Raw genomic sequence first — 14,665 nt, 5'->3', positions numbered from 1 at the left:
GACTAGCTAGTCCAGTGCATGGCCTTGCAGAAAAAATATAAGCACTTCATTAATATATTGGTCATCACAAGCAGAGATTTTATGTCAACTACATGGTGTACAGTTTCAAATCAAATCAAATCATAAATAATTTATAAAGCGCGCTACTCACCCGTGCGGGTCTCAAGGCGCTAGGGGGAAGGGGTTACTGCTGCTCGAAGAGCCAGGTCTTGAGTAGTCTCCGGAAAGCGGAGTGGTCCTGGGTGGTCCTGAGGATGGTGGGGAGGGAGTTCCATGTCTTGGCCGCCAGGTAGGAGAAGGACCTCCCACCCGCCGTGGTGCGGTGGATGCGAGGGACGGCGGCAAGAGCGAGGTTGGCGGAGCGAAGAGGACGGTTGGGAGTGTAGAAGCTGTGGCGGCGGTTGAGGAGTTCGGGTCCCTTGTTGTGGAGGGCTTTGTGTGCGTGGGTGAGGAGTCGGAAGGTGATCCTTTTGTTGACGGGAAGCCAGTGCAGGTGTCTCAGGTGGGCGGAGATGTGGCTGTTGCGGGGTATGTTGAGGATGAGGCGGGCGGAGGCGTTTTGAATTCGTTGCAGACGTTTCTGGAGTTTAGCGGTGGTTCCTGCGTATAGTGTGTTGCCGTAGTCCAGGCGGCTCGTGACGAGGGCGTGGGTCACGGTCTTTCTGGTGTCGGCGGGGATCCAGTTTGAGTCCGTTATTGCCTCAATTAATATGTGGTATAATAGAACAAGATCTTGAAATATATGACCAGACAGAGTAAATCATGCAGCTCATTTGGTATCTTGGCCTTCAGGAAATGTCAGTAACTTCCAGAGTTAATAGCAGAAAATGAAGCCAGAGATATCTGGAGGTCTACTTTTGATGCACTAATCTTATCAAAGTTGAGACTTCAGCATAAACGAATAATGGGCTTTATTTGATGTCTACAAGTTTTCTTAGTCCATCAAAGCCATAATTGTGCTTTACCAACAGTGATTCTGAGGTCACGTTAAGTGTAAACAACACTGTTACCATCCTGTGGATTTTTGCCTGGACATTAAAAAGGATTCTGACATCTTCATAAAAATATCCAACTGGAGGCAGCATCAATTTGACAAACACAGTCATTCAATTAAAATGTACAAAAGACAAGCTCTGGGCAGAAGTAGAAGGTGCAACAACTCCTAAACACATCATAGCAGCAGCCCTAAAAAATAATAAAAATATTATTAGACCTGCAGGTTGTGTGACCTGAACTATCTATCTGACCTAACTGTCATGTGCTTGACCCATAAATACACATTGAGTAATTCAAGGTAAATATTTAATTTGACCAAGTCACCCCATTCTTCAATTATCACATATGAGAGAACCTTCACAAATGTGCGTTCAGCATATTTGCTGTGCATAACCTCTTTTGTTTGAATTAACAGACTACATTTTGCTTTAGACCCCTGGCTTGCCTCTTAGTTCACAAATAGCATTGTCATCAAGGCGGGAGACAGTAATGTTTCTCAGTTCATGTTTAAAAAGTTCAATTTTAATAAACATATTACTAAAGCTTGATGTGCTAGCACACTAGTGTTTTCCGAACTACTGAAATATATTTTGAAATATTTGTACAGTTAATTTACAAACTATTCAAATGTTTTGTTCGAAAAAAATGGCATCCCACTGCCTTTAATTTTACATTTCCTGTACCCCAGCACGATTTTCAGATAGTTCACTTTCCTTTTGTTTCTCTGACTGCAAAGTTAGAGGATTTTGTAAACACCAGTCTCCAGTATAAAATAAGCAGCTTTTTGTAAAACAATTTAAACTAACATTTGACATCTGCTTTCAACAGAGCAAATGTGGTTAGATAAAAACAAGATTTAAAGGCGTCTTTATTGCTACTCACTTTCAGAACACTTGCACTTTGGACCTGTCTGGCCAGACCAACAAGTAGGTCCTGAGAATAGCTCGCCATCATAAAAATCTGGCTATCCACAGCAGGAGATTTCTAAAGGCCTGTTTAAGCAGGAAAAGGGAGTGTCTGTGGTCTGGTCTATGTGTCACTGCATCTAAATGTCTCCTAATCAAATATCCAAGGCCTTGTTTCAGACTAGGAATGCAAGCACAGCATTCTTTAGTACACTTCCAGGCACTGCTTTGCTCTGCCCCCTGGGTGAACTCATACGCAATGTGCATTATTAATATATTCTAAGGCAGTCCTAAGGTTTCAAAAAATCTTAGTGTCTTAGTCTTTGTAGACTAGTTATTGATTAAAGGACAGATCTAGGCATGTATACTGGCCTTCTGTTTTAAACTCTGCCCTTTGGTGTGTGGTTATGCAGGAACGTCTTAGGAGATCACTACATTCTTTTTCTGGGGGGCATTCTGACCACAGGAGCTCGACGTCCTTGATATCTGGGTGCTATAAAGGCCTCGGGAGAACCCTAGGACTAGTTGTAGGAGGGCTGAGGCAAACCTCAGATGCTCCCTCCAGTTGGTAACTGGCAGTCATAGAAGCCTCGGAAAAGTCAGGCCCCTGGCTGCCAGAGCGCCCAGCAGTGTCCGAGTGGCAGGAGAGCCTCAAAAGCTTCTTGCATTTGGTGTCCAAGGACAATGCCTCAGGACTTTCTGACACTTCAGCCACATAGCACTGGAATGCCAAGCAGGATTCTGTTTTATTACCCCATTTTAATGTTATTTCTCTTATTTTATTTGCAGACTTTAAGGTAGGGAGTGATCTACCACTAGAAGCAATGGAGCACTTTATTAATGTAGAAGAAGCACATCAAACATGTTAAAACTGACTAGAACTTAATGCAGCCATTCTGGAGTTTGGAAGGCTCACTCCCATAGCATCTTTGGTAAAAGGTTAATTTTAAAGCTTGATGGGCAAGTACCCTTGCTGAAGACTAGATAGACTTTAAAAACAAATTTAAGTGGGGCTAGATAGTCCTGATTAAAAATGTATGGAAGCATGTTGTGCAATTTATGCATTTTAAACAATGTATGACCAAACATACCAATGAAAGCCGAGTGGTTTTAGAAGACCTTAATTAAAAGGCCTTGATCGACCAAAGTGATTGTAATCAGTAGCCATTACTGCCAGCTCCAAGTAATAGACCTGCTGAGACCTCTGTAAGATTATACTTCACTCGGGGGATAGCTTCACTGTTATGCTTGAGCCATTAAATGGTATGTCTCATAGGGCGTAAATCTGATTTCTACAGCCAGACCATGTGTACCCATCTAACCTGAGAGATAGTTATTAAATATTTACTTCCACTTTCCCCCAAACTCCATCACTTGTGGTCTGTACGAATATGCCCTCTTGTCTCTCCCAACAGGAATATAGTACATATTCATGCAATTCATGTGTTCTGATTTTTGGGTGATTCAGGGGCCTGCAGTACACAAGCGTACCGGTTCTGCAGGAACGGTAATGCAGTCTTGCAAAACGTAAAGACGGTACACTGGAGGAGCTTGCTCTGCACCCGCTCCCACCCTGCCACTGCATTGTCGTTTGGAGCCATCTTATCAGTAGACTGCATTGCAGGCAGCACAATGCACCCAAAAAAGGCTGCAGAGCAGAACTCAATCAGCAGAATAAACCCGCAGGCGCTAGGCTATGTGAACAAGCATTTGTAATCCAATTGGTCTCGCTGTTGGCTAATTCCAATTCAAAGTTAAAGTACCAGGAATAGGAAACAATAATAAAACACTTGTTTCCACACCATATCCAATTATTTAACACACACCAATCCACATACCAAAGCATATAAAAGCCTGTGCTTATTTATAACATCCTTACAACGTTACAGGCAACTGCTCAGTAAATAAAGCGCTGGGCAATGCAAGCTGTCCTTAAATAAATAAAAAACAAAATAGCGCAAATGCAAACCTACATTACAATGTACAAATATAAAGCGCTCGAAAGTCCTTGTGTCTATTTTACACAATGTACAACGTTTAATACTAATAAGCTACACATAAAGGGGACACAAATTAGTTAATTAATAGAAGTAGTGCACTTTTAAACGCAGCTAAACATACTGAAGAAGTTATAATTAATGAAAAAAATAACGAGATTCCTGAAGAAAGTTTAATTTAATTAAGCTACACGTAAAAAGTAGACAAATTAATAAATACAATAAGTGCCTTTTTACCAATCCTAAATATACGCGTAGACAACCCAAAAGAAGTAGCTGCAGCTCCGAAGTACACAAAAGCTACAAGGCACAGCCCTCCCAGATGTCCAGGTAAAGAATGTTTGTGGTGGGTTTTGAGTTCAGAACGTATGAATTAGACTCTGTAGATGGTTTAAAGGGGGGTTGTTGGTGTGGATGGATCTGTAGACGGGTACATAATGATAATGTAGAAATATAGCACAGACGCTGTTGTAATGTAGTGGGGCGCTGTACAAAGAGTGAGGAGAACAAGTAGGAGTATAATTGACTAATGCCATCAGCAGAAGTAGATATGTAGCCAAGTAGCTCTTGATAAGGTCATAGTATAACGCAGGCTCTGTCACCTGACCAGTGGCCATGTAAATTGCTAAATGGCGGTGAAGGACTATGAGAGTAGGGAGTGTTGGATTGGAAGACCTCACCGAAGACCCGGACACGGCTAAAAGGAACTTCCACTCAGGAATGGAAGCCGTCGCCACCTGGATGAGAGAAAGCTGCCTCAAGCTCACCTCTGACAAGACTTAGCTCATCATCTTCAGAAACGCCACCTCAGCTTGGGACGCTGGTGGCCCACATCCCTCAGTGCCCCCCCCCTTGCACCGACTGAGCATGCCAGCAACTTAGGAATCATCCTCATCTCCTCCCTATCCATGACCCGCCAGGTAAACTCTGTTGCCTCCTCCTGCAGGCACAGACTCCGCAAAATTTGGAAGATCTTCAGATGGATCCCAGCAGACTGTTGCATGACAGTCACCCACGCCTTAGTCACTAGCAAGCTTGACTACGGCAACGCCCTCTACGCTGGAACCTCAACTAGGAGAATCAAAAAACTACAACTCATTCAGAACACTGCCACCAGACTCATTCTGGACCTCCCTCACTAAGAACACATCTTCCAACATCTGAGGACCCTCCACTGGCTACCGGTTGAGATGCAAATCACCTGCAAGCTTCTCACCCACAGGTACAAGGCCATACACAACGCAGGACCAGCCTATCTGAACCACCCCGTCTCCTTCCACACCGCGCAAATCCCTCCGCTCTACGCAGATGGCCCTGGCCACCATCCGGCGCATCCCCAAAACCACCACTGGAGAACGATCCTTCACCTACACTGCAGCAAAGAGCTGGAACAACCTCCCCCTGCAACTCAGACAAAGCCTGTCGCTCACCACCTTCAAGAAGAGCCTCAAGATGTGGCTCTTTGGATGAGGCCCCCCCCCCCTTGCTTCCCCGCAGCGCTGAGACCCTCACGGGTGAGTAGCCGCGCTTTACAAATACTGATTGATTGAAGGCCTGAATGGGGTTAACCGTAGGCACTGAATGGATTGAGCATGAAGGGTTCCAATAACGTATTGTTTATCTCTAAACGTACACCACTGTAATTAAGATGATCATAAGTATCCCTCCTCCACATATTCTTACTGGCAGCTTCGGGCTGACTTCCTGCTTGCACCAATGACAGAAAAAGCGGTGTGGAGGCACCATCACACCTGCTGCTGCAGCCACCTCTGCCATGCTTTCCCTCCTCCGAGCTGACTACCTAAGGTTGGTGTCCCTGCGTGATGTCATAAGTCAGAAGGAAATGCTACCAGGCAGGTACAGACCGCTGCTGTGCCTTACAGGCTGAATTCAGATCAATGAAACTATAGAGAGAAGTAAAGGGATGGGGCAGAACTGTCTCAGCTCTCCATGGCCGTATTAGAGGAAGCGTCTACCCACACAGAAACATTTCTAAATCTACAATGCACATGGACACAGAACTGTCCCATTGTTGGTCATGGTAAGATCAGATAAAAGGTCACGCCTTCATGATGGAATGCTTGTTTTTTTAAAAAAATTGAAACAAAATGTATATATTTTTGTCTGGTGTGAATTAAAAATATTGCAGTAAAGAATGAGGCTTACGAGCTTCAAAGATGGACGCTCTATTTGTCCCTGCCCAAACATTGCAGCCATATTTCAAGGCTGGTGTATTTTTAACAGTGATTTAACTCTGCTTTCCAAGTCTCAGCATTGCAAGAGAGTGAATACAGATTTCCAAAAGCCTGGAGTGAAGCGGGGGATGAGGGAGCATGGTAGCGGATGGATGCCAAACTTGCATTCCATTTTAACTGGAGCATCTCTTGTCGCCATTCTGGACCTGAAAACAAACCAAACCGACCAAAAAAACAAAAATAAACATTGCACCAACAAAAACATTCTTTAATAACAGAGTAAGCATACATGTAACAGAGGCAGTCTCCATGGAAGGAGCCCAAGCAACAAAATGAGGGACAAATACAACTGACCAGTAAAAAACACACATTTATGAGAGGCACTACAAAGATCAATTAAAAGCAACAGACAGGAAATGGGAGTGCACTTACTCCACTGAGTAGATACAGCATGTCTTGTAGAGACAGCTCATGCACTGCCTAGACAAGACCTAAAAACACGAGAGGGAAAGGGCGAGAGCAGACAGGTCCTGCAGTAATGTGACAGCCGACAGCTAATAGGTAAGCAGCTGCTCCAAGATCCACTGGTAAGAGGGTACGAAAAACCTAATTTTGAAAAAAGCCTATCCAAACAAACGCTAACCTCCCTCTGACAGAGAATGTGAGTCACAAAAAAATGATAAAGCAGATTTTTTGGAAAACCTAAAGTTGATACAAGTGATTACCTTTCTCACTTGAGCTAGCATTTTCACACTTCAAAGCATATGCCTCCTGCACCAACCTCCCAGTGGTTGTGTGCAGTTTACAGGCTGCATTAAAAAATGTATTATGTTAGGTAACTCTCACTGAGTTTCATCTGGGCATCGTGTTTCCAAGCACGGGGTTTCAGTAAACAACCATGTACTGTGACCCTAAGTAAGATGACTACCATAGATACACATCATACATTACTTTATAAACAAGCATTGGGAAAGCCTATGAGGTTTATTGGTTTTGACAATGATTTTTAGCCATGGTGTACAGGAGTGCAGCTCAGAAATTCTGCTCAGAAGTTTAACACCATGGTAGTGCTTCTAGGTTTGGTGATTTTATTTCTTTGTCCAGGCATTTTTGAGTTATAAAGCAAAAGACAACTGTCCATTGTACATGTTCCAGTGTGGTATTTATCCTTATATATTTGCAGCCTACATTCAGTCCCTCACAACAAAGATATTTGAGACCATTGTATAAAGGGCATGCAAGTGCATATGCATTGTTACCCAAATGTTTATATAAAGGTTCAAGAATATCACAGTACACTAACATCACAATCAAGACCAAGCAGAAACGTGCCCTCGTCCTGGTAGACCCCAACTCATACCTACCACACATGCATACAGACCACAGGGATTGCTGGGTTGAAAATGCAGGCATGCTTCAATGTTTATAACCATCAAACTTAGCACATCAATCCATGTGACGCTTATTTTGCCTTGGCAGGCATAACGGTTACAACACATCAAAAAATTCAGGGTCGACAAAATCCTCGCCCTGGCAGATCACAAAATTCGTGCTGGCTCACCATGTGAAATATGAATGGCAAATGGCCTTATTCCTTTGACTGAATTTGTTTCTACTATTCTCAAATCACTTTCCATGCTAGATATGAACTTTAACAAAAATTAATGATAACTGACTGCTTTGCTGATACATATTAGGAGGCCCTCAAGAAGAAAGTATTTAAAGCTCATGTATTACAAAATACCACGAAAATATAACCAGGAACAACCTCCATACTGTGTCCTCCTGACATATGGAACAACATGCAGGCAATCCCGAAGGCCATGACTGGGTTGAACTAGAATGTTAAAAACTACTGGCCATTGCCAAGCCTCCTCGCCGTAGATTAATTTCTGGACCAAACATATATACTTTAAATATATATTAACCCTTGGTCTGTCTTCCTAGTTCCAGTCCTTATCACTTGAAGAGGCCTCCTGGTCCCCAGAAACAGATATTCCTTTAAGCTTTATTTGAGAAGAAATACATTATTTTTAGTCTTTCTTCCCTCTTTAGGACCAAAACACTGTCCCTTTCCAATATCCTCAAACCTCCTCCTTTCAGTTGACAGGCCTCTTTCTGACTCCTTCAGAGACAGTGCTCATATGGTCACAAAATTCATGAAGCGTTTTTATAATGAATGTCCTTTCTTGTCAGAACATTGAGATGCTTGAGCAAGTAGGGGGTTCTGGTTATACGGTAGTCTCAGTCCTCATGTCAAGTGCTTTAGCTGGGATGGGAAGTACAATGCAAGGCTACCATGCCATAGGATGCTCAGCGACAGAAAGTAATCGCGAAGCAACTATACAAACAAGAACCACTGCTACAGCATGGTTATGGGTCTTTCTATAAGAAGCCATATAAAGGAGAAAGCCCACTGAAAAATAGCACATTCGTCATACAGATACTGCAGAATCTGAACTGAAAGATCAGTAATTCATTTCAATATCCAGAACAGCTTTGCTGACAATGATTTCAATGGCTGTTATAGCAGTTCTTAATGAGCCTCCAAAACATGGAACTATCATAGATCCTGACGTAGATGGGGTACTGGAGTCTTTACCTAGAGACAAACATGTGAAAGGGGTAAAACTGCAGAAACTCCTGCAGCACATCAGATAATTATTGAGCTCCGGGAGCGTGCACAAGACACTAAGGATCACTTTTACTCACCATACAATAGTCCTACCCTGGATAACACTCTAGTACAAAAAGTAATTAAGATTTTTTTAAAGAATGAAGGCATGTTGATATGTCAGTTTTCCCTTGATTCCTGGATTACTGCTATCTGCTGGTAAAGTTTGACGAATTTCCTCAGATGCCTAAACTCGCTTCCTTTTTATCCACTATGGCATCATCTTCATCTCATGCAGTGAAGCTTTTGCACCAGATCCGTGGGACAAAAACGTGAATTTAAAACCTTCCTATCAAGCATCTACCTTTCCAATCTGGACTGGAATTTTTGCAGTTTATGTCGCTCAGACTTATAGAAAGACTTCCAATCTCTTTTCGATTGTTTGCAAGCGAGAGCAGATCCCACAGTCATCCAGGAGAAATTAGATTTGTTGGCCCAATTCCTGTGAGACATATTTGATTTGTTATTGTCTTCTGGGGACTTCTGTTGGTGCATCAATAGCAGGAAAAGGTTTCCATTGTTGAAAATTTGGAAATTAAATGCCGACTAAAGAACTCTGATACACTGCTTATCATTAATGGGTCCCATTATTTAGCCCTCACCCTCACTGAATAATTTACTCCAGAAGACTGTGGAGGAGAAAACATTCACCAACCTTTCCGAGCTCCATCTTTTAAGAAGTCTTTTATCCAAAGGCAAAATCCAAAGGGAGTACAAGAACCTTGTTTTTCCATTCGTGGCTGGGCCCAGGGCTGGGTGGTCGTGCTTTGCTCAAAGATTACGGCTTCAAACTCAGCAACTGCAAACCCCTAAAGAATGACCAGGTGGAGGGTTGATAAAGAATTTCTATCCAAACAGGAAACAGTTGTTTCAAGATAGATGGGTGTAGTCCATTGTCCAAGATGTTTACTTTGTAGATATCAAAAGTCCTCCTCCAGAGTCTATGTTTCGAGGAACTACCATTCCTCACTCCGAAATCCAGAGACAAGCTAGCTTTACTACAAGGCGTACAGCCCCTCCTAAAAAAAGAAGCAGTTGTGCCAATCCTTTATACACAAAGACATTTAGGAGTATGTTTCACTTTATTTCTATTGATGAGGCAAAAGCATACTACAGTATCCTCACGGGTCAGCCAGGGCCTGGTAAAGAGTTTGAGGCTTGATGGCATGCCACAACAGCAGTCGTTCCTTGGGCCTGTCATCAACTGAAGCCTCTACTTCAGCACCTCTTGTTTAGTGGGCGCCTGTGGAGAAAAGTTACGGGGACATGATTCCTACAACAACATAAATCTATCATTTTCTGCAGTGGTGGTTGGTTCCAGAAAAATCTGTGAAAACCGATGCAGTTAGTGGCTTCACTACCGCTCTTACTAATGACAATCACTCTCTTTTGAGCTTGATAAAGGCTCATTTATTGTTTCTAAAAGCCCTATATTTCACAGGTAAGAGAATTTGTGTATAAAGAAACTCATTGTCTTATCATCTGAACGAAGGGGTATTGCTGCTGATAAGAGACCACTCTGTCCTTCCACGGCAGGATCTATTTGCCTCTTCTCCCACTAAAGTTGGTGTCTGGAAGTGTAGAGGATATATTTCCTAGCTCTAATACGGCCTCCAGAACTGCGGTGTGCATTTTCCCCCAGTACCATTTCTCCCAAGTGTGTTATAGAAGGTTCAAGGGGAGAGAGACAGCAACAGTAATCCTTGTAGCCTCGTTCTGGCCATGCTGACCTTGGTTTCCATCCCCTTGTCAAAAGGAAATTGAACCACATTTGTATACCTCCCTAGATTCATCTCCCCACGGGTTTCCTCCTCCCAGCACAGTCTGTTCTGCTTTCACCTCATGGTGGAGACGTTGAGAAGGTTGGGCTACTAGAGCGAGGCTGCTCTTGAGCAGTAATCATTTGTATTCAATCTTCTCGAAAACCATTCACATCAACACGTTCATTTAACCACTGAAGAAGTTTTGGAAACTGGTGTAAACAAAGGCGTAACGTAGCTAAATCTTGTGACCCCTTCAGATCCTGGAATTTTTCAGAGTGCCTTTTCTTAAAGAATTGAGTCCTTCTACCTTACTCTCAAAGTGTGTAATAATTTGTAGCTTTTGTGAGACATAGGGTAAACTATCTGACATTGTTCCATGGGCTTCCAGATTGCTTAGGAGCTTCAGTTTACAAAACAAATGCTATTTCCTAGCCCTCTACCTTCAGTTTGTAGCAGGGGTCTCCATGCTATGGCCCATGGTCCACATCTGGCCCTCGACAAGATTTTATCCATGGCTCTGGTGTTTTCCAAAGACTTGAATGCCGATGATCAAAGGGAAATATATATCCAATTCTTTTGGCAGCCTGTAGGTGGCACCAGAGCCTCTTGCATCTTCTCTACTGTAATTTTTGGACTAGCAATGTTGTGTATGACATTTCTTTGAAAAAATCGCAAATTACTTCTGCAGATAATCCACGCAGCAGAAAACTCCAATTGCAATAATTGTGTAGAAAGGTGCAGGCTGAATTTAATTTTGTTTGACATTCATTAATGGCTCACGTTTAATTTGAATTTCTTTGCTTTACTAAAGTTCTTTCTTGAAGCGTATTTTTCTTATTGTGGACTACAATATTTGACAAGTTCTCATTTCATGTAAATTTTCAGTATTTAAAATTAATTTTAAAAGAATATCCCACTTTTCTTATTTACAGTTAAGTAATTTATTTTGTCAGAGCATTTGCTAATGTTTGACATTTTTACTCATTGTATTTCATTTCTCAGTTTAGGCACAACATTGTGTTTTTTGTAATTGCCACATTTCTCTTTTGGTCTGAATCATATCACACTGATTAGAAAAAAGATCCAAGTAAACCTTATTCATTCATTCAAATTGCATTCATTTATTTATTTTAAAAAACTGTATTTTTTCAGCCCACACATATTTGTAAAATATACTACGTGGCCATCATACTGAAAAGCTTGGAGACCCCTGGATTAGAGAAGCTAATCAGTGTCTATCATTTGAGCCATTAAAAGACACCTTCGCTTCCTTGCCTTTCACAGAAGGTGGGATTCATTGTTGTGCTAACATCTGTTCGGTTAGAAGAACTGGGTGCTTTTGTGGATTCCTGTTCCTACCACTACCTACTATATCAGATGGGGTAGTACTACATCTATGTTCTGGATTTACTACAAAAGTCTCGTCACAGTTCCATATTTCATAAGCAATTGCACTACCAGTTTATCATTCTGATTCTTTCGATATGGACTTTTATCTTTGGATGTGAGAATAGCTCTCATCATATATTTAGAGAGAGCAATGTACTTCTCTTACTTAGACTCTGTTTTTATATGAGCCTGTCATAAGGAGATAAGACCAGCAACTTCAAGGAGGTGGGTGAATCATACCATTGCTCAGGTGTTCTCTCTTTTGCTGAAGACCGTTCCTAGAACCTTGCCAGGCTGTTCCTTAATGGGAGTGGCTACTTCATGGACAGAGGCAAATTGCATTCCCTTAGGAGAAATCTACAGAGTAGGTACATGGGCTAATCCTCATACATTTGTTACTTAGCAATAATCTTCACCACCCTGAGACATAGTCTTCCTCACCATACCCCTCATGCCTTCCTCTCGCCCATCAACATATTCTTCAGCACCTGACAGCTCCAGAAATCAACTGAGCGGAGGATACCGGGAAGGTATAGTGCATAGCTTTGGGTGAGTGAAGTAAGACTAAAAAACAATGCCCTGTATGTTGTAAATTAACACCCCTTGACCGCAGCACTTTTACAAACACACCAGCTGTAATCATGGAAAAGTAAAGGGTGAGAAATGGTCTCCTGATCAGCAACAGAGGACACGTGAAAGCTGTAGAATGCATGGTGCAGTGACAGAGGTTGGCAACCATATTTTCAACCAGGGACGTCACAAGTTACCAACAGAAATACCTATAAAACACGTATTTCCTCAAACTACAGAGAAGGCAATTACTTTTTCAAAAACTGGTGAACAAGAAAAAATACACTAGGCAACCAATTAAAGACTAACACCGTATAACTAGTTTTATGACAGATCATTTCAATTTGAATGTAAATGTTTCCTGCCACGTACATCTAATCTGTGTGCTAAACCGTGGGAGCCTCTGGGGGTTACTCTGCCGCTCTCGGGGAACAAGAACTCCCCCATTCTGCCCATTTGTGAAACTAAGAACTGACTTTGGCAGTGGCCTTTCACCCTTCAGAGAGTGGGGGTCATTTGCTGCCCTCTGCTGCTCTTCCAAGGGCACGAGGATACGGGTAAGTCCCTGGAGTTCCATAAAGGATGTATAAAAAGGACGCACTGTCAGGTCTCGGGAGCCTCGCCCCCAGCCCCACACTGTCAACCGCCCCCCACGCCGACCGACCCCGCCGCCGTCGTCCCCATACCTCGCCTCTAACTCCATGACCTCTAGCAGCCCCTAACTCACCCAAGTACCGCACCCACGTGTCCCTGTAGAGGTCCTTCTCGGCCGGGGGGCTGCTGTGTGAATCCTGGACATGTGGCCCCATACCGCAGGCGACTGTGCACCAGGACGCCCCTGTCCTTCAACCGTGCGCTGTGGTACAGTCCGGCGTAGACCCACAGGGGCCGGCTGAATGTCTGCATGGAAGGACGGAGTAAGGGATCGTCTACAAATTACACATTTTCTCGTGCCAAAAAATACGGTAGCCTAAATGTGTTTCCGATGTGTGAAAGAACCGAGCATGGTTAAAACGCGAGTTTGTGTTTTTTAAAGAGCACCGTTAAAGGAATTACTTTTCAGTGTTTGCACCTAGGCACATAGAAGGACCGGATTCTTATTGAGCAGCATAACTGGATGCTGGTTGCCTAACAGTGTACACGTGGTCCTGATGCTCGAACCTGCAAGTCCATGCGGTGAGAATATATTTCAGGGAACTTGCACATTCAGTCATTGGCCTCACTATATTGATAATCAACAGGGCTGCAATTTTGGTGTTAGAAGAGTTCTCGCGTGCAGCAGACACTTTGCTTCTCTCTTCTCCATTCCAGTCAGATAGTGATTCAGTTATGGCCCGAGCACAAGTCCTGAAAAAGCAGAAGTGGGTGGGCTAACCAAGTTAGGCAGTATGCAAATGACATCATGGCGCGTGACATCACAGCATGTGACATTATGACGCATGACCGCACGTAGCATCACAGAACCTCGCATTACAGAAAATGGCATCACAATCCATGACCTCAGATGAAGTTACATCACAGGAAGTGACATCAGATCTTAAGACCTCACACATATGTTTAGCAGGTTCATCATGAGTACATTTAAGTGCATTATGAGATTTAACAAATAAGATTTTGCGTTGGGGTTGTGCCAAAAAAGTGACACAATCCTGATGCAAAATATGGGGCTCAATTTATACATTTCTTTAAAAACAACTCTACTGAAAATAAATTGGCAACAAGGAGAAAGGTGGCAGTGAATCAGTTCTGCTAAATTGGTTTTAAAGTCTGCATTTTAAAATATCTTATGGGGTTAAGGCACCTGCTGCAGAGATCATTGTCCAGTAAATCTCAATGAAGAACAACAATGGTAAGATAACTCTGGAGGTTTAACACATTTGAGGGAGAGATCTGTGTTTTGTATAGTCCAATTTTCGAATCAAAAGTAGCTTAGAGGGTAATGTGTCTTCTGCTAAACACATCGTGTAACACACAGATGACAGATTTTTATTTTCTGAAGATAGGTAAGTGGGTTACTGCTTTTAACTCAAGGATGCTTTTGTTACTTGCAGTTCATAAATTGTAATCCTTCTAATATAGCACAGTGAGCTATGAAGGACATGTGGCTCCTACACCTTGTGACCTTCACTGTCTTATTTAACACATCCTGTACATTGATTTACACACATAGTGATTT

The 14,665-nt window shown here is 42.7% G+C and overlaps 1 protein-coding gene across 1 annotated transcript in view; it reads right to left on the bottom strand.

Annotated features, from left to right (window-relative positions):
* Positions 1-13,418, bottom strand: part of MTFP1 (mitochondrial fission process 1) — an 84,264-nt gene extending 70,846 nt beyond the window's left edge. Inside the window, exon 1 of the mRNA XM_069214638.1 lies at positions 13,217-13,418. Within this exon, the coding sequence (XP_069070739.1) occupies positions 13,217-13,298 (82 nt within the window). The 5' untranslated portion in view covers positions 13,299-13,418. The remainder of the gene's footprint in view (positions 1-13,216) is intronic.
* Between the last annotated feature and the right edge of the window lie 1,247 nt (positions 13,419-14,665).

The sequence above is a fragment of the Pleurodeles waltl genome, chromosome 11, assembly GCF_031143425.1.
Source record: "Pleurodeles waltl isolate 20211129_DDA chromosome 11, aPleWal1.hap1.20221129, whole genome shotgun sequence".
Classification (NCBI taxonomy): domain Eukaryota; kingdom Metazoa; phylum Chordata; class Amphibia; order Caudata; family Salamandridae; genus Pleurodeles; species Pleurodeles waltl.
Note: the sequence above shows the minus strand (reverse complement) of the source record. Positions and strands in the feature narration are given on the sequence as shown.